Genomic DNA, 20,993 nt, shown 5'->3' with positions numbered 1-20,993 from the left:
ACTTGAGCCCAGGAGTTGGAGATTACAGTGATCTGTGATAGCATCATTGCTCACCAGCCTGGGCGACAGAATGAGACCATATCTCTAAAAACAAATAAAAGATAAAACATAGATTCATGCTTTACTATTTTATATTTAAAAAGTCATTTTTGTTAAGGAAGAGGTATAGTTAATAGAGGTGTTCAAATGAAAGTGATTTGTTACAAAGAATTCATTTCATGATGGGTCAGATGTCTTTCATTGATATAAGTGTTTTCATGTTATCCCAAGGGGCCTTGCAGGGTGGGATTTTTTGTGTTTCTGGTAATGGTATAGCTTTTAATTTCATGGTCCATGGAATGGATTAGGTTTACTAATCTCAGCACATGGCATGTGAAAATAATGGAACATTTAACTATTTTTCTTTTGGTACAACTGACTTGTTAAAATGAGCTTCATTAGATTATAAGTAAGAAAAAGGAGAACTTTAGTGGCATGTACTTCTGTTAATCTCTGGTTGCCTTTCAGTTATTTTTTTTTTTCCCTAAAGGAAAATGAAGTCAGTAGTTTCTATAATTGCATTTTGTTATGCTATATTATTATGTTACTGATTTTGTTAATGGAAATATTTTAACGATCATTTTACTGCTCATGGTCCTGTGCTTTTAGTCTGAAGGTACTGAGTCAAGTCAGAAAAGCTAAACACAATTTTTATTACTGATTTTAATTTAGATACTGTAACCGTGTCTTGTCCAGCATCATAAAAGAGCGTAGTATTAATTTTCTATCTGCTGCTTTTGTTTTAAACCACTTGTTCAGAGACAAAAGCGGTAAAATTGTGGACAAGCAAGAATGCAGAAGAAACATTTCACAAATAATACTATGAGGCTTTCACTATAGGGAATATGGAATTGAAAGAAAGGAGTATATGAAGTGACTTGGCAAAATACTGTATTTTAGTGATTTGAGATGCACGTATTTTTCAAATTATAATATCTTGAACTCAGGATATATGTTACAATTAGTTGGTAGTGTGTTGTAGTTGACTGGATGAGGTTTTTTTAATAAGGAAAACAAAATAATGGTGCCTCTTACAATCAGTTGCATCTCATGAGTCAATGAAATTCATAATAATTTATTGAATACTTAAGAATCCCCCATTCTCTGTTTTCTCTCTCGTTTTTTCCAGGAATGTAAAAAACTTCATGGTGTATTCTTAGGGTCAGCTTGTGGTCATCATGGACCTTATATTCCAGATGTGCTCTTTTGGTGTGTCATCTTGTTTTTCACAACATTTTTTCTGTCTTCATTCCTCAAGCAATTTAAGACCAAGCGTTACTTTCCTACCAAGGTAACTGATATAATTTTGGAATTCTGGTAATACTCACATTTTTGGTTTTTATTTCCTTGGTTTATTTCAAAACGGTAATACATTTTTTGAGGTTAATAATCTATGCCAGCTGGTTAATAAAGAAATTATTCATAGTGAAAAATGTATATTATATGCCTGAGCTCACAGTAGGAAGATGACGGTACCATAAGAGTTGCTAGGTTAGTTGTGAAATGTGTTTCTTATATTTTTGGAAAGAATTAAATATAAATGTGTTTCACTGTTAACATTGTCACTAGTTAAAAGCTCCATTTATACGTTGTAGTGACAATTTTATCAATGAAAGATGTGAATTATTTAGCAAGAACACATAGTATTTCTGTGTTTATATTAACATGATCCTTTTAACATAGGTGCGATCGACAATCAGTGATTTTGCCGTATTTCTCACAATTGTAATAATGGTTACAATTGACTACCTTGTAGGAGTTCCATCTCCTAAACTTCATGTTCCTGAAAAATTTGAGGTAAGGATTAAAACGAGTGGCTGTTTGTTACTTGGGAATACCATACTACTTTAATGCAAGATACTATTTTCTCAGTAGTTATTTTTCAAAAGTATGTAGTCTCTCTGAAGAGCTGATGCTTTGAAAGGAAATAATTTATATGTGTTTTTCATATATATATAAACAATGACAATATGGACTGAAAAGTGACATGTGAACTTAAAAGTGTCAGTGCTGCTCCATTAGAGAGAGTGAATGAAATTATCCGTGGTAAGATATAGGGAGCCATTTAAAAAAAAAAAAAAAAAAGTCTTTGCTCTGCTACCTGGAATTCTTGCTGTACTTTCCAGGGAGAAGGAAACACCCTTTATTCTTTTATAAAGAAGTAACCCAGGCTGGGTGCAGTGACTTGTGCCTGTAATCCCAGCACTTTGGGAGGCCAAGGCAGGTGGATCACTTGAGGTCAGGAGTTCGAGACCAACCTGGCCAACATGGTGAAACCCTGTCTCTACTAAAAATACAACAATTAGCCAGGCAAGGTGGTGGGCACCTGTAATGCCAGCTACTCAGGAGGCTGAGGCAGGAGAATTGCTTGAACCCGGGAGGCGGAGGTTGCAGTTAGCTGAGACCATGCCATTGCACTCCAGACTGGGCAATAAGAGAGAAACTCTGTCTCAAAAAAAAAAAGGTAACCTAAAATTGTATTTTCTAGGAGTGGCACAGAGGGTCTAGTTAAATTTCTAGAAGGATAATATATCTGACAGTAGTTGGAAAGTTCCATGTAACAATCTGGTAGCATAAGGAGAAAACAAAATGGGTTCTATAAGAAAAATGCTATTTGATCTGAACATCCATTTGAATTTTCTGCTTTCATTAGCAAATTGAATACATTCATTTTCCTTCTGCTCTGTTTTTGTTTTCTTCCATCCTCCTTTGTTTATTCTAAAAGGAAAGACATTTTGAGTAGAGTCATTGGTTATATTTAATTTAAAGTTATATGACTTCTTTCAGAAGCATCTGGTTTAAAGGGGATCTGAAATAAGGAATATAATGAAGATCGCTTAATTTTATAATATTGCACTGAGACCAAAAAATGTTATTTTTAAAGCCAGTGGTCTTTTAAAATAGGGTACACAGGTGGAAAATGATCTGCCAACAATTTTTAGAAAGTCTGTGTTTCTAACATAAAAATATGAAAATATTAAACTTTAAGCTTATTTTATGAGAATATATAAATAAATGAAACTGTGAATTAGTATTGGTTCAAAACTTGATGTAATTTGCTATAATCCTGGCCTAAGTTCCTTGTTCTAGTTCTTAAATATGTCCTTGTTATTCATTTATCGATATGACTTTGAGGTAATAAATAGGCTGATTTCAGGGGGCATAAAATATAGTTAGGGAAACAAATCAAGGAACTCTTAAGAGTAAATGGCATTGTATAAGTAGAATAAAATATTTTTATTCATATAGAGTTTTGAGTGTGAGATAGTTTAATATATATTAGTGTGGAAAGATTGAATTACCTGAACTTTGAAAGTATTAAATTTCCCTTTTATATTGACAAATGTTTTCATGAAGGAGAAACAAGCTTAATACCAAGTTGGGGTAATAAAAACATATGTTTTTGGTTTCAATATATGCAGTATTCTCCCAAACATACTAAACTCTCTTGATTTTTTTTAAAAAAATAGCTATAAAATAAATTTTATATTGTACTGTCAGAATGTATTAGTATCTCATAAAGTGCCTTATTTTTGTTAGTAGTTCCTTTGAAAATACCATGTATTGAGGATTAGTTCTGATTTAGTACTGACCCTGTCAAAATCACTAAGTCTGAGGACTTATAAAGCAGTTTAGTTTAGGAGTTTAGTAGATAGATTGATTTTACCTTATATGAATTATGCTGGAACATGTGGAAATGACATTCCAGTTTGCTTATCAATTTCTACATAGCAGACTTTTGAATAACAGCACTTTATTTGTTTATAATTCTGTGGCAGTTGAGACTAGGCTTAGCTGGTTTGTGGTCTGCTCTATGGGGTGCAGCCATCAGTGGGGGCAATATGCCTTCATTCGTATATCTGAGGCCTCAGCTCAGATGGTTGAAGCAGCTGGGATAGTTGCCTGGTGAACTGCCCCCCACACCCACTACCATATAGACTATATTGAGGATAGTCTTATCCTCAAGAAAGCTTATCTAGGCTTACTCAACAGCGTAATAATCTCAGGGTTCAAAGAGGGCTAGAGAAGAAGCCGCAAGGTTCGTTAAGGTTAAGTCTTAAAAATCACATAGTATCACTTTGGCCTTATTCTGTGGGTTAAAGTAAGTGACAGGGTCATCCTGGTTTCAGGGGTTAAGGAAGCAGCCTCCACCTCTAGGTGGAAAGATTGACTGAGTCACATGCCAGAAGGTACACTTGTAGGGATAGGAAGAATTACTGTGGCCATCTTTGAAAATAATTCACCATATAGTTCAAGATTTAAGTTATTTCCCATTCCTTGGTATTTCTTGGAACAGATCGAGTCTGTGTTATGGAAATTTAGTGCAATACAGCAAGGAGACTTTTTAAAAATTATTTTTAATTTTTTAACAGCCTACTCATCCAGAGAGAGGGTGGATCATAAACCCACTGGGAGATAATCCTTGGTGGACCTTATTAATAGCTGCTATTCCTGCTTTGCTTTGTACTATTCTCATTTTTATGGATCAACAAATCACAGCTGTAATTATAAACCGAAAGGAGCACAAATTGAAGGTAATTTTAGAATTTGCCTTAAGCATTGTGATTCTTCAAGGGTTTGAGGTGTTTTCGTAATGATTGGAACATTACAAGATGTAAGATGAAAATTAGCTTCTTCCCTCTTTATAATTAGTGTAGAATGTTAAATTGAGGGAACAATTTAGACTTACAGATACTTATGTTCATTTCACTTTTCAGAAAGGAGCTGGCTATCACCTTGATTTGCTCATGGTTGGCGTTATGTTGGGAGTTTGCTCTGTCATGGGACTTCCATGGTTTGTGGCTGCAACAGTGTTGTCAATAAGTCATGTCAACAGCTTAAAAGTTGAATCTGAATGTTCTGCTCCAGGGGAACAACCCAAGTTTTTGGGAATTCGTGAACAGCGGGTTACAGGGCTAATGATTTTTATTCTAATGGGCCTCTCTGTGTTCATGACTTCAGTCCTAAAGGTAAAATCTCTTTATTGCAATGTTTTACAGTCTTATTATAACATTTATACTTAGTTATGTGAAAATGAAACTTAAAATATCTAAAATTGGGTTTGTTTTCTACAGTTTACTTGGGAAATAATTTCATTGGGTTTTTAGTATAGCAAGCATTTCAGTGTTAAGCTGTGTATATTTTTAAAATAATGTATGCCAGGTGCAGTGGCTCACGCCTGTAATCCCAGCACTTTGGGAGGCCAAGGCAGGAGGATTGGTTGAGGCCAGGTGTTTCAAGACCAGCCTGGGCAACATAGTGAGACCCTGTCTCTATAAAAATAAAAATAATTAGCCAGGTATGGTGGCGTGCTCCTGTGGTCCCAGCTACTCAGGAGGCTGAGGTGGTGGATCGCTTGAACCTGGGAGGTCAAGGCTGCAGTGAGCCGTGATTGGGCCACTGCACTCCAACCTGGGTGACAAAGTGAGATCCTGTCTCAAAAAACAAAAAATAATATGGCAAATATCAGTATGCATAAAACACTCATAAACAAAAGTATTTGTGGGGGAGGGGAAATGACCTCAGTAATTTTTAAGTGTATAAAGGGGTCTTGAGACCACAGAGTTTGAGAGCTTCTGACCTAAAGTTGTTGTGTCTTTCACCTATGACTCTATCCTCATTCTGTCTTCCATCACATCCCTCTTGTTGGCTTTTGTTTTTAATTTTATTATTGTAAAAGTTGTTATTAACATTTACATTTTGTGCTATGATGATAAGCCTTCCTTGCTTCTCCTGTAAGTTAGATTACAGAAATTTATACCCTCTGGGAACACATAAATGATATTATGATGATATTTGCTAGGGACTAAGCAGTATGATTGTGAGGACTAAGCAGTGTGATTTGCCTGCAGGGAGGCAGAAATACACCCTATTTTACTCCAGCCCAAGCCTTGAGGCCAAATAAGTCTTTCTAATATCTGTTGCCTTCCCTTACTGTAAAAAATTGTATATGCAGGTTCCCGCTTTTCCTTGTATTCATTTTTTGTATTGATAAATTCTTTTTACACATGGTACCATGAGTGGTGAACTTGTTCAGAGTTCTTGCATATTTCAAAATGTCTCTGTTTACCTCAACATTTGATCCATAGTTAGATGTTCAAAGTAATTTTCTTTTGGATCTTCAAGTCATTGTTTTCTAGAGACCAATTTTCTAATGAGAAATCTGAAATCTATTTGGTTTTTGTACTTTTATGGAGACCTTTTCCCTCTTTTCTGTAAGATAAACCAAAAAAATTGTTTTTAATTTTCATTTTTGTGAAATCTCATTCAGATCCTTAGGGGGGCAGTTAGGGGCTTTTCATTTACCCTGCTTAGTCTCTGTGAGTTTCCTCAAGAAACTTGTGCCTTCTGCTGTGGGGAATTTTCTTCCCGTTTACTTCCCTTTCATCTACTGTCTCTGTTACAAATTTCTTCAACTCCAGCTAAACAGATCTCAGACCTTTTGGATTTGGTCTAAGATTCTTATCCCTCCTCCCCCTTGCTATTAAAGAAAATTTCCTCCTTTTTTCATATCATTATATTGGTCTTCAGTCTTATCAAAATTGTTACTACAAAATTTTAGTTATTTTGATGTTTATAGATTTAATTTTCATGAGCTTTTCCCATTCTTATTGTTTCCTTTTCCGAGCATTCTTTTTTTTTTTTTTTTGAGTCTCACTCCATCACCTAAGCTGGAGTGCAGTGGCATGCAGTGGCGTGGATCTTGGATCCAAACTCTGCCTCCTGGGTTCAAATGATTCTCGGCCTCAGCCTCCCGAGTAGCTGGGACTACAGGCACATGCCACCATGCCCAGCTACTTTTTGTGTTTTTGGTAGAGATGGTGGTTTCACCATGTTAGCTAGGTTGGTCTCGAACTTAAGGCTGCAGGTGACCTGCCCACCTCAGCCTCCCAAAATGCTGAGATTACAGGCATTGCTTGGATTTTTAAAAATCTGTCTGCTTCATAAATTGTTTTCTTTTTTTCCAGTGTCCTTAGAAAGACCTGCTAAGTTGTTTAGAAGAGATGTAGTAGATGTGGTTTTCCTCTGTAGTTTTTAAATTCATTTTTCCTTATAGTACACTTCTCCCGTAGGTCAGACTGCTTTTTGTGGTTTTCGAGTAAATGGATGGGTTCTGTTAATAGTCAGACCTTCTTGCAGGATGAATAGGTGTGAACTGTGTAGACAGTTTGGGATCGTCATAACTGCCAAAGTATTCAGGATTTTATTTTGGAGGTGGATTTTAATTACTATATTCAGTAAAGTCTACTGCATAATAATATTCACTGCAGCAGGTAGTGATAGCAATAATGATGGTTGTCACCTTTTGTGTGGTTAATATGTATCAGGTGCTTTTCTGAGTGTTTTATGTATTTGAAGTCATTGAATCTTCACAGTCATCTTGATATAGAAACCGAGGTACAGAAAGGTTAAGTTTGACTTAAAAGTAAGTCTGACTGCAGTACCCCTGCTCTTAAGTGAACGTACTCCCTTTTTAGGAAGCAATATGTAGAAGATGAGCCATTTTTCAAGCAGGTTATTGTATATTAGCAATTTTCTTATGTGTGAAAATGTTAGGTCGGTCTAATCCTCATGATTGAAAGATCTTTTAATTCTAGCCCTGTAATTACTCACTGATTATGTTTTTGTGTACTTACTACTCATGAGTTCTAATTGTGGTGATTTTATTTACAGTTTATTCCGATGCCTGTTCTGTATGGTGTTTTCCTTTATATGGGAGTTTCCTCATTAAAAGGAATCCAGGCAAGTTTTAAGTGTTTAATGATTTTCTATAGAAACTTGATATTTTAAGTATGTAAAGATTATTTTCATGATGGTAGTGATTTATTCTCAACTCTGACGTTTTGTGGGCAGGTTAGTTTCTTAACTGAAGACTTCAGACATTTGCCAAGTGATTGTTTGCTTACTGCACATTTTTTCCTCCAGAGAGTGAGGTCATGGGCTGACATGGTCCTTACCTGTTTTTAATTGAAGCCAGTGAAAAGCCCTATAACTCAATAAAGACTAGTATAGTGAGAGGGAGGATCAAAAGGATTGGACTGAAAAAAAGTTTTGGTACTTAAAAAGGTAGATATTAGTTTCCTATAAAAATAGCAAGACCCACCATTTGTGTAACAAAATACAGCTTATGAAGCCTAGCAGATACATCATTTTGTGATCCTCAAAACACTAACCAGTTGGGAGAGAGGAAAGGAAGAAATCCTAATATAAATCAGGAAACAGAAGGACTTATTGAAGATTATTAGCTAAGCCAGTGATTTCATTATTTTGTTTTGTTTTAGTAGTTACTGGGAAACAACCTAATAAAACTTCTTAAGAGTTGTACTAATGTAATTTTAGTATAAAACATTTAGGCTGGCTATGGTGACTCATGTCTGTAATCCCAACACTCTGAAAGCCTGAGGCAGGAGTATCACCTGAGGACAGGAGTTTGAGACCAGCCTGGACAACACAGTGAGATCCTGTCTCTACAAAACATTTAAAAATTAGCTGGCTGTGGTGGTGTATACGTGTAGTGCTGGCTACTTAGGAGGCTGAGGTAGAAGGATTACTTGAGCCCAGGAGTTTTAGGCTGCTGTGAGCTGTGGTCATGCCACTGCATTCCAGCCTGGGTGACAGAGTGAGACCCCGTCTCAAAAATAAAATGATCATAAAGCACAGTTAGCACTACATGACCACCTCTTCTCATGAAAAGGGTGTTGTCTAAAGTTTCCAACTCACAGGCTAGTGGCAGGAAAGCATCTTTATTTTTTCAACACCATCCAGGATCTACTCTTCGCTGGTCCAGAAATTATTTCCTTATCTCACGTGATTTTTAAGAGTTTTGTGCTGATCTTATTCACAGTGTGTAAATGATGAAATTAAAGCTCCAAAAGATGAAGGCATTTGCTCAGTTTTATTTTCAATTAGTAAAGAATTGTAATTGTTATCTCAGTTTATTTTCTGGTTAGATTTGGAAAGAACCTTAGAAGTCACTCAAACTATTCTGTTGTCGTGCACATTAGAAAACAAGTTCAAAGGTCATGAGAGTGTTATTCAATTATAGCAGATAAGTTTGTCTAGATATTTTAATCCACTGAATTAAACATTTTGGCTTGGGTTTTCTGATTAAATTAATTACAGCAGTGCAGGTGGTTGCTTGGTTCCTGCCCGCCACATCCGCCCTACCCCCCTCCCTGCTTTGGATCCAGAGAATCCTTGCTGTAACATTCTCCCGTACTATCAGAAAATGTCAAGGAAGTTACAGTTTAATACACGAAATCCTAAAGTTGAGTATAGATTCTTCTCCTAAATAGCAGAAATATTTTATTGAAAACTTCTTTGTTTTTTATTCTATATGTAGTTATTTGACCGTATAAAATTATTTGGAATGCCTGCTAAACATCAGCCTGATTTGATATACCTCCGTTACGTGCCGCTCTGGAAAGTCCATATTTTCACAGTCATTCAGCTTACTTGTTTGGTCCTTTTATGGGTGATAAAAGTTTCAGCTGCTGCAGTGGTTTTTCCTATGATGGTAAGATTTCTTCACACTTACTTTGTCACTAATTAATAATATTTTTACAGTAATTTTTTATTAATATTTATTATTGACTTTGAGAAAAGGAATAATGTGTTTTAAGTACTTCCGGTGTTTGAAAAATGTGCATTAACTGTTACTTGATACAAACCAGTTGTTTCCAGCCTCGGTTTTCTTATTTTGTAAATTTTTGTTTGTTTTTCTTTTTAGTCCTTAGGTTATAGGACTCAGTTTTGTATTTTTAAATAACTTCAGAATTCAAGACGTTCATGGAACAAATACATTTTCAAATGTAAAAGCAAAGCAACCAAAACAACATGGTTCATTATTAAAATATTTTGATACATCTTTTTCAGAAATTGACAGATCTGGAAGTTAAAAAGTAATGAAGACTACCGATGACTTTAATATAAGACAAGATAATTCATTAAATTATCACAGAATATTGCGTTTTACAAATAGAGAATGTACATTCTTCTGTAAAATGCCATGTAAAAATTGGTTTTGTACATGGCCACAGAGAAAACCTTACAGAATTTAAAAAGCTATAAAAATTACTCAAGTAATATTTTCTAATAGTTAAATTAGAAATAAATAATGGAAAGCCACTAAAATAATCTTAAATATTTGGAAATTAAACACTGTTCTAAATAATTTCTGAATAGAAAACTGAGTAAAAAATCCATCTAGAGGTATTGAAAGAGAGAAAATTATAACAATGTTGGTGTAAAACTTTGAGCACAACTAAAACACTGAGAGGAAGGTGTATGCACTTCATTGCCTTTATTATTCAAGAAGACTTCGATGCAGCTAAGTTTTTTTTAAAAAAAATTCATTAATGGATAAACCACTCCAAGCCCATGTAAAGAAGAAAATGAGAGAATGGATATACAAGATTAAGAAGGAGAAAAGAGAGAGAACCAGAGATATGGACGTGATTCGAGGGACTTGATGAAAATAACACTTGCATGAATATCAGTAAATTTGAATATCTAGAGCAGAGGTCAATAAACTTTTTTCTGTAAAGAGCCAGATAGTAAACATTTTAGACTTTGTGTAGATCACGAGAGTGTTATGTGGGTACTTACGTAATCTTACTGATGAAATTTTAGAAATAATTTTAAAAATATAGGGCTATTAGAAGAATGGAATTACTTTTTATTTGACATTATTTTACTTAATCGGGATTCATGGTTTTTGTTCTCTACCATCAAATTAATTCCAAATGTTTATCTGTAAAAATACATTCTTAGGTTATGGGCTATACAAAAATAGATGGTGGATGAGATTTAACTCAGGTGCTATGGTTTGCTGACCTCTGACCTGGAACAAATGGATTATTTTCATACTATATCTAAATTTCCAAAATTGACACTAGAAGTATAAAATTTGTGTATAGCCCAGTTGCATAGAAGAAACTGGAAAAGTGGTTAAAGACCTGTCCTTAAAGTATCAGGGTCAGATTGGTTAAAAGCTTAATTTTAAAGAACAGATCATTACAATGCCCTCTTGAATTATTCTAGACCAAAGGAAAAGATGGAAACCTATGCAATTTTTTTCTCAAAAAAACTAGCAAGTTATTAATACCCAAGGCTAATTAAGTTGCACGAGAAATCTATGCTGCCTTCCTACTTACTAATATAAATGCAAAAACCTTAAACTAAAATATTAGCAAGTAAATTTAGCAGAATTTCTGAGATTAATATATCTTAATTAAGTAAATAGACAATGATACTTTGGCTTCAAAGCAATTATTAACATATTTGTTGAAAATGTCATAGTATACGTATTAACCCAAGTGATTTTAGTTAAAAACAAAAAAGACTGAGCCCGTAATAGAATTAATAAGAATTGTGTTAGGGTGACTGCACGTTAGAAAACTTGATGAATTAGTAGGCAGTCTCTCTCAATGATCAAAAACCATAAAATACTTAAGAATAAATTTTAAAAGAAAAACCCCTTTAAAGAAAAAGGCTTTATAATAGCAGTTGTATTAGCTTCCAAGGGCTGCTGTAACAAAGTACCACAAACCAGAGGCAGTATGTGGGGGTGGGCAGCAACATGCTCTTTCTGAAGCCTCCAGAGGAATCCTGCCTTGTCTCTTCCTCTCTTCTGGAGATTTGCTGGCTGTCTTTGGCATTCCTTTGGCTTGCAGCTGGGTAACTCAAATTGGGGCCTTTGTTGTCACCTGGTGTTCTTCAACAGCTTATTTCCAAATAAGTTCATATTCTGAGGTACTGGAGGTTAGGACTTAACTATTAATGGGGAACAAAATTCAATCAATAACAGTATTAAGGGACAACAAATAAGACCTGAACAAATACTGTGTTCTTTGTTTTAAAGACTTCATATTATAAAAGTTTCAGCTTTCTGAAAAATCGCATTGAAATGTAATACAGTGCCAAGTACAAATTCTACTGGAGTTTTATCTGAATGTATGTGTTGGGGTGGGGGATGGTGTCATTGTGACCTGGATAAATAATTTGGAAGCTTATAGAAAAAAATAAATGCCAGACTCAAAAACGTGGATGGTAGAAATGTTCTGTAGCTTGTCTGGGTGTGCATTATATGAGTAGTATATACATTTGTGAAACGTATCAAACTGTACACATGCTATTTTTCAATTTTTCTGTATGTAAATTATATATTCACTAGAGAGACATAACTACTAGAGAATAACAAGATAATGATAATTATAACTAAGAAAGATTCCTGGCTAGGATTGGGCATAGAGGGCTTTGCTTTGTCATCTACTTCACTGTTCGTGTGCGGATACTGTACTGTTTTGATAACCAAATATTTAAAAATTGCTGACAAATCAGTGTAGCCACCATAATATAGAATTGGCATATGAATAGACAAATCAGAAAAATAGACAAATGGGTCCAGAAATGTATCTGAATACATTGGAATTTTATCACTTGAATACCATAAGCAGGTTATTTCATTAAAGGTAATATTTCTTTTGTGTGGGAGAATTTAGTATTGGACGATTTAAATGTATACTGGAAGCTAAGTAATGTTGTACTCCTTATCTGAGACCATGTTCAAAAATCATAATTGAATTCAGTATTTAAAGGGTAAAATAAATTGTAGTAGAAAATGTAAAAGAGTATTGCATAATCCATTGATTGGGACTAACTTTTCAAAGAACATAGGAAAACCCAAGTGTAAAAGGAAGATATGCTATATTTGACCACATGATAATTAAATGTTTCTTATGTGTTCAAAAAGCATAAAAAACAGTAAAATCAGACTGAACTGGGAGAAAATGTTTGTAACATATAACACAGATAAAAAATTTCTATTCAAACTACGCAGAACTCATAAATTCATAAACAAAAGTCATAAAAACCAACAGAAAAAACAGTCAAAGTTTAGGAAATAGCAAGTAGAGAAGTGGAAATCTCATTTGCCAATCAGCATTCAAAAACATGCTCATCTTCAGAAGCAGTTAAAGCAAATTAAAGTAGTAGTTCATTTCTCCCATATGATTGAAAAGTTAAAACCTAATGTTGGGAATAGGTACTCTAATGCATTGCTCAAGAGATTTTTAAAAATTATATATACTTACATAATATATAATGTCTTAAAAATTAATGTTTTTGCTTTGATAGTCAATGTTTAACCTGCTTCATCATTTCATGTGGAGTGCAAGAGATTCAGGAGAAGGTTAAGAATGCCATTTCCTTTTTTCCTCTCTTTATAGCTTTTTTTTTTTTTAGCAGAAAGTTAAAAAAAAGAAATAATTGACTCAATTCCTTTGAAACAAGATAATGTGTGAATAATTTTTAAACTATATGAAGCATTTTTTATTATAAGATTTAACAAATATGCTCTTGCTCTTTAAGTGATAGAGTTTATATTATGTGTTACTTAATATTTCCTTCCCCTCTTTTTAAAGGTTCTTGCATTAGTGTTTGTACGCAAACTCATGGACCTGTGTTTCACGAAGAGAGAACTTAGTTGGCTTGATGATCTCATGCCAGAAAGTAAGAAAAAGAAAGAAGATGACAAAAAGAAAAAAGAGAAGGAGGTAAAAAGATAACCATTTTAAACTTACACCGCTTCCTTATTTAATATTTTGTACCATATTGCAGGCACCATTATAATCACTTTACATGAATCGGTTCCTTTCATCCTTCTAAGAACTTTATATAAAGTGTAGTAGGTACTGTTACTATCTCCATTTTACACATGAGGAAACTGAGGCAGAGAGCAACTAGGTAAATGGTCCAAATGTAGGCTCTTAACTATTTCATTGTATTGTACTTCCATAGCTCTGACACAGTAATACTTTTCAAAAATTAAATATCATGTGCTTACTTAATCAGCAATCAGAAGAATTACAGCTTTTAGCAATATTAAAATATAGGTAACACAAAATAGTTGTACATCAGAGTATATTATCTGAGTAAACGTTAAATACATTTAATATAAATTTTAACATATATTTAATTTTATACATAATGACAAAAAGGATTTTTAAGTAATTGTCTTTTTAAAAAAGTATAATAAAGTTTTAGTCTTTATGTGCACTTACTGTGTACCACCATTAGTTGATTTGTATGCCAAGATTTAAACATACTTTATTCTGAATTGGAATTTGATTTTTAATAACCAACTCAATACTATCAGTTAATAAGAAGGAAAAGTAGAGACTTGAGTATATAGCATTGATGGTTTTTTGATTGTATTTCCTTGCTCCATTTTCCCATTCAGAATATTGTTTGGAAATCAAAGATAAGAAAGATACATATTTTAAAATGTTATGGTCCTGTTTAAATAGAGATTAAAATTTTATTGGTTTTATGTTTATTTTTCAACAAAAATTGAAATTCTTTAATTAGATACTAATTACAATATTAATTTGAATTAAGACACCAGATTTTTAAAATTAAGATTTTGGTTTTCTTCAGAGTTATATATGTAAATGTTTTGAATTTTTCTTCTGAGATGGAGTCTTGCTCTGTAGCCCAGGCTGGAGTGCAGTGGCATGATCTTGGCTCACTGCAACCACCTCAACCTCCTGGGTCCAAGCTACCTGGGATTACAGGCACCCGCCACCAAACTGGGCTAATTTTTGTATTTTTAGTAGAGACAGGATTCCACCATGTTGGCCGGGCTGGTCTTGAACTCCTGATCTCTGGTGATGTGCCTGCCTTGGTCCCCCAAAGTGCCGGGATTATAGACGTGAGCCACTGTACCTGGCCTGTATGAGTTTTTGGTGATTTTTGAAATAGGATGTAATTTACCTATAAAATATATGGGCCAAATTGCCTGTTTATTACTTTCTGTATTAGTTGGAATAAGGTTCAGTCATATATAACAAAAAACAAAAGTAAAAGTGGCCTTTAAACACAAGGTTGTTCTTGCATTTCAAGTAAAAGAATTCTTGAAAGCAAGTGATGTAGTGTTAAGCCCTACAAAGTTATCAGGGGCTCCTTGTACTTTTCTCCTGACCTCAGCATATAGTTTCTATCCTCTCCTTCACTTCATGAGTCAAAATGGCTGTCAAACTCCAGCTGTCATGTTAGCATTAGAGACAGCAGGAGAAAGGAAGGGATAGAAGGCAAAATAACTTTACTATATTGTCAAGTTTAAAGAGTCTTTCCAGAATGTTCTTTCCAGTAAGTTCTGCTTGCACCTCATGATCCTACTAAGTTGCAAGGAATTCTGGGAGATTTAGTTTAGAGGTGTTTTTGTTTTTGTTTGTTTTTAAGATCTGGGCACATTGGCACCTCAAAATAGTCGAATTTCTATTAGTAAGGAAAAGAAATACAAATGTTCTCAGTGTCTCCCTCTACTGTCCTATCCATCACCCCCATTATTAACATCATAATTTTCTTCTATGTCCACTGTCCAAGTTGGTCTCAACCTGAGCTTGAGCCTTGATCTTAACCAGCCTTAGTGGTCTGCTTTGCTGGGTTCTATAAATATTTGCTGAATGATTTAAGATAGTACTTTCATTGATGTACTTTTAAAAAGAGTATAGGAAATGCCGTCATGGTTATCAGTAATTATTACTGGGTTGGGCTGGAGGGAATTAAACAACAAATACTCTCAGCAAATTGATCTGAGAGTATTTGAGACATTGCTGAGAGTATTTCAATTTCTGCGATATTTTTGATTGTCATAACTGGAGGGGCTGCTGCTGGCATCTGATAGGTAGAATTCGGGGGTGCTGTGAAATACTCTATATACATAGGACTTCTACAAAAGATAAATATTATACCCTAAATGTCAGTATTCCTGAGGTTGAGAAACCCTGCCTTATCCAAATGACATTCTGCTTGTATTGTATGGGGATAAGGTTTCACAGAATGTTATCTCTCATTATAAACCTACGTAATAATTGATAATCACATTTATGTAATTAGATTGTAGTTAAATAGTATGAGTGATAGTGATTTACATAAAGAAATGAAAGTTATATCAGTGTTAAATTAGTCCTGTTATACAAGTGGTTGTTTTTATTTTATGTTAAAAGTATGTCTTCATGATTATAAACTTAATTTTTCAGTAATGGCAGATATGTTATATTTAAATAATGTCAGTTTGGGTTTCTAAGTCTTTAAAACATTATATATTAACCGATTCTGTTGGAAAATTTTCTGGGAAAAGTAACCTCTTCACACATGTGTTCTAAAGGAAGCTGAACGGATGCTTCAAGACGATGATGATACTGTGCACCTTCCATTTGAAGGAGGAAGTCTCTTGCAAATTCCAGTTAAGGCCCTAAAATATAGGTGAGATATAACTTTATGCTCTAAAACTTTTATATACATGTCAAGTGTATTAATATGCCATACAATGCTTCTTTAAAATGATTTCTATTTTATAAAAGATAAAATCTGCATATGGTGTATCAACTAAAGTAGGGTGTCACACAATTTGAAAAGGAAGTCCCTTGCTCCTTTCCCACCCAAGCTGGACTTGGACCAGAGCCTTAAACTAACTTCCATGCCAAGCCAGTAAAATTGACTTGTCTTCTATCACTCCATCTGTCTTAGTGAAGTTTAAAATCAGTACATGAGTCTGAGAATATTTCCATTTTCCCAGTAGTGTAGCGTTTTCCTTTGTGCCCTTCATTAGGGCCGTGGTCAGTGGGTGCTGGAAAATAAAAGTTTTCAGTAATCTTTGTCAGTATCCGTTCAGATACCAGTAATTCGTTTTCTGATAGCCTTCCAATATATAACTATGTTTAGAGGCCCTAGAAGTCTCTTACTTTTCAAAGATGTGATTTGATTATTGGCAGTGAGGGTTCATATGATGCAAGAATTAATAAATATGTTTAATTCATTGTGTGTGATTTTGGTGATTTATATTTAAATGTAAGAACTAAAGATACAGAGGTTGGGAAATGCAGACTTCTGTAGTATTAAAAGATTAACCTATATTCGTGTACACACCTGATTTCTATTTCTACACTTCTATTCCATTTCTGATTAGCTAGAGAAATCAGTCTTAGAGGCCGGGTGCGGTGGCTCATGCTTGTAATCCCAGCACTTTGGGAGGCTGAGGCAGGTGGATCACCTGAGGTCAGGAGTTCAAGACCAGCCTGGCCAACATGGGGAAACCCCGTCTCTACTAAAAATACAAAAATTAGCTGGGTTTGGTGGTGCCTGTAATGCCAGCTACGCAGGAGGGTGAGGCAGGAGAATTGCTTGAACCCATGAGGCAGAGATTTCAGTGAGCCAAGATCATGCCAGTGCACTCCAACCTAGGCAGCAGAGCAAGACTCAGTCTCAAAATAATATTAATAACAGCCTATATTTGTGTACACACCTGATTTCTATTTTTTCCTTTTTTTTTTTTTTGAGACGAAGTCTCGTTCTCGTCCCCCAGGCTGGAGTGGAATGGTGTGATCTTGGCTCACTGCAACTTCCGCCTCCTGGGTTCTCTTGAGTAGTTGGGATTACAGGCGCCTGCCACTACGCCCTGCTAATTTTTGTAATTATAGTAGAGACGGGGTTTTACCATGTTGGCCATGATGGTCTCGAACTCCTGACCTCAGGTGATCCGCCCGCCTTGGCCTCCCAGATGCTGGGATTACAGGCGTGAACCACAGCTCCTGGCCCTCCTGTTTCTACACATCTATTCCATTTCTGATTAGCTAGCGAAATCAGTCTTAGAAAATGTACAGGTTTCTTCCCTGATCAGTTGATAGAAAATGTTTATTGGTATTTAACTTCCTTCCATTTCTTTTTTTATTTTTTAGCTATTTATAGCTTTTACAGGAGTGACATTTGACTTGTACATGTTGATTAGTTGTGATGAATGAATTCAACTAATTTTCCTCTATACATTTTGCTATTTATTTTCACTATTGTTATTATTCTGTATTAATATTTCTCTTGAAATGTTTGTATACTTTAAATACCAAGCATAGAGGCATTTAATATGGATATTTAATATATCCAGCCACAGTGATCTGCTTTGATGGGTTCTAGAAATATTTGTTAAATGATTTAATATGTTAACTTCATTGATGTACTTCTAAAAAGAGTATAGGAACTACCATGATGGTTGTTAGTAATAATCACCAACTTGCTGAGAGTATTTGCGCTTAATTTCTGTACCCTGCTTTATCACTTTTTCAGTGTAATTATATATGAACCTTGATAAATTTAAGTGGAGTCTGTAGTCTGATAAAGAAAAAGATATCTGTAGTTTTCCTTTTGTCTTTTAAGTGGTAACAAGAGCCATGATTAATATGGCTATGTTTAAAATTTTTAACATCAGGAATGCCAGGAAATAGCTAATGTACTTATTTGCCAGAATTTTATATCTTAAATAGCTTTGGATTACTTGGGTGGAAGATCAAATGAGATGGTATATGAAAGTATTTGGAAACTGTAAAGCCCTTATAAAAGATGAAAATAATTTATATAATGGTTTTTCCCATCTAATTTCATTTTGAGGGAAAAAAATCATACTTTCTTCATAGTGGAGGATATTTAGAAGCTAGAAAGTTTATCAGGAATTCCATTCTTCACTTATATGAAGTTGGCAACCAAGTGAATAAATGTTTACTCGGGGTAGGCAGTTTCAAGTTGGATGGCTATGCCATTATAAACTTTGGTATTCAGACTTTGTGTACTTTTAAAAATCTGACGTGGCGAAGGTAAAGAAACCATTCATAGAGACTTTTCAGTGACCACCTCACATTTCTCTTCAATCTTAAATTTGTAAATAACATTCTGATTTTAAGTATGAACAGAGCTAGCACTTTCTAAATGACCGCTGTTTAGTCATTTGTAAACTAGTTGCCATCACATTGTTAATTTAACATTACCTAATTTGACATTTGTATTTGTATCTTGTTTGTCTGAATGTATTTTTTTAATCAAAGAAAAAGGACTTGCAAATGTATTTGTATTAACTTTGATACTTTCCTATTACTTGTGATGGACAACCTTGAGCCCCAAATTAATTATTTATGGATATTATTGGATTTGAGGTCTTGAAGTAATTTTCATAGAAATACAGAAACAGAAACATTTATCTTACTGTAATAAATGGATAGTACTCTTTTTTTTCTTTTTTTTAATTCTTGAGATGAGTCTTGCTCTGTCACCCAGGCTGGAGTGCAGTGGTGCGATCTCGAATCACTGCAACCTCTGCCTCCCAGGTTCAAGAGATTCTCCTGCCTCAGCCTCCCAAAGTAGCTGGGATTACAGGCGAGTGCCACCATACCCGGCTAATTTTTGTATTTTTAGTAAAGACGGGGTTTCACCACATTGGCCAGGCTGGTCTCGAACTCCTGACCTTGTGATCCGCCCGCCTCAGCCTCCCAAAGTGCTGGGATTATAGGCGTGAGCCACCATGCCCCGCCTACTCTGTTCTTTTAATTTTGATGAACTTGATAAATACCACCTTTATCACACTAAATATGTGACATATTTTCAGAACTTTGTTTTCAATTTCAGAGTGTTATCTTTCCAAGCATTCTTTATAATGATTTGTAAAAGCTATGAAAAATAAGATTTTAAAAATCATAATCTTAAGTTTTCCTTATATACTTTGGGTATTTATTTGATAAGATTAAATGTGTGCCAATTATAAATGTTTTCTAGTTGACTTGAGATTGCATTATTTTTTGTATGCATAAGCATATTATCATAGTCTTATGTTATTTCAGTAGCATATTTTCAGCCAAGATGATAATAGGGCATCATTGCTAGAATGCTGCCGAAGTACTACTGAAACCCCAAATTGGATTCTGAAGCGAAGTTCCATAAATAAATCTTGCTAACTTAGTTAATCTTAGTCCTAGTTTTGATTAGAAAGAAAGACGTAATTCTTCATAAGGACTTTGTAACAGAACTCAAATTCTGATATCCTGCTGGACGTTTAAGTGCATGGCAAAGGTTTTCTCAATTTAGCTGATGAAAGCAGATAATAAGAATGACAATATTAATGCTTTTGCAAGTACTGAATACTAACCAAAAAGTGTATTTGTTCTTCAGTGTTGATCCCTCAGTTGTTAACATATCAGATGAAATGGCCAAAACTGCACAGTGGAAGGCACTTTCCATGAATACTGAGAATGCCAAAGTAACCAGATCTAATATGAGGTAGTTATAACTGTTTATGTGTTTTCTAACTGTAGCCAATTTTCATTTACTTATGATAGCTTCATTTCTTTCTTCCTTTCATCCATCATTTTAATGTATACTTGGAATAAGGTATAAATAATGATTATGTTTTTGTCTTTTATATAGTTACCTATTTTAAAAAAGAATTTGAGTCAGGTGCAGTGGCTCACACCTGTAATCCCAGCACTTTGGGAGACTGAAGTGGGCAGATCGTCTGAGGTCAGGATCATCTGAGGTCACTTGCAGTGATCCGAGATTGTGCCAATGCACTCCAACCTGGAGGACAAGAGTGAAACTCTGTCTCAAAAATAGTAATAATAATAATTCGAGCTATTTTATAATAAAAATAAATTTCATATAGCAGTATGGAGTGAACATAAAAAAGATCAGAAACCATATAAAGATAACTATTAGGGATTAGCTACTATAATTGAATACTATTTCAATCATGCTTTCTGATGATCTAAGAAAAGAGAAACACAAGTTGTTTCCTGTCTTGTGTTTTGGTTTAGTATGCCATTTGTTCAGGTGAGGTAAGCATGTTGCTTGGAGATATTTGGAAGAAATCGAATCCATTGATGTAAAGACCATTCATTTTTACAGTGGACCATGTATTGAAAGTATTATGTAACCTCTTTCTTACATTTCTTGTTATATAACCTATTTTCTTTCTTTTGTTCTCACTTCAAGAACTAAGCCCTCAGGGATTCTGTTTGGTAATCATCAGTACTTTAATCCCTTAAGCCTCTGGAGAAATGAGTTACTGTCTTATAGGGTACTCAGTCATTCATACTCAGCAAATACTTCTTTTTATGTACAGTTTGTGCGAGATG

The 20,993-nt window shown here is 34.6% G+C and overlaps 1 protein-coding gene across 4 annotated transcripts in view; it reads left to right on the top strand.

Moving 5' to 3' along the window:
* The window catches only part of SLC4A7 (solute carrier family 4 member 7), a 105,036-nt gene that overhangs the window by 78,354 nt on the left and 5,689 nt on the right, over nucleotides 1–20,993 (top strand). For all 4 annotated transcript variants that reach the window (XM_038002942.2, XM_038002940.2, XM_008009315.3 and 1 more), the window contains 9 exons: nucleotides 1,169–1,330; nucleotides 1,723–1,836; nucleotides 4,413–4,574; nucleotides 4,758–5,009; nucleotides 7,714–7,782; nucleotides 9,383–9,556; nucleotides 13,464–13,595; nucleotides 16,211–16,308; nucleotides 20,032–20,139. In XM_038002942.2, coding sequence (XP_037858870.1) covers nucleotides 1,169–1,330; nucleotides 1,723–1,836; nucleotides 4,413–4,574; nucleotides 4,758–5,009; nucleotides 7,714–7,782; nucleotides 9,383–9,556; nucleotides 13,464–13,595; nucleotides 16,211–16,308; nucleotides 20,032–20,139 — 1,271 coding nt within the window. The remainder of the gene's footprint in view (nucleotides 1–1,168; nucleotides 1,331–1,722; nucleotides 1,837–4,412; nucleotides 4,575–4,757; nucleotides 5,010–7,713; nucleotides 7,783–9,382; nucleotides 9,557–13,463; nucleotides 13,596–16,210; nucleotides 16,309–20,031; nucleotides 20,140–20,993) is intronic.

Source organism: Chlorocebus sabaeus, chromosome 15, assembly GCF_047675955.1.
Source record: "Chlorocebus sabaeus isolate Y175 chromosome 15, mChlSab1.0.hap1, whole genome shotgun sequence".
Classification (NCBI taxonomy): domain Eukaryota; kingdom Metazoa; phylum Chordata; class Mammalia; order Primates; family Cercopithecidae; genus Chlorocebus; species Chlorocebus sabaeus.
The sequence above is the reverse complement of the archived record's forward strand: the minus strand, read 5'-3'. Positions and strand labels throughout refer to the sequence as shown.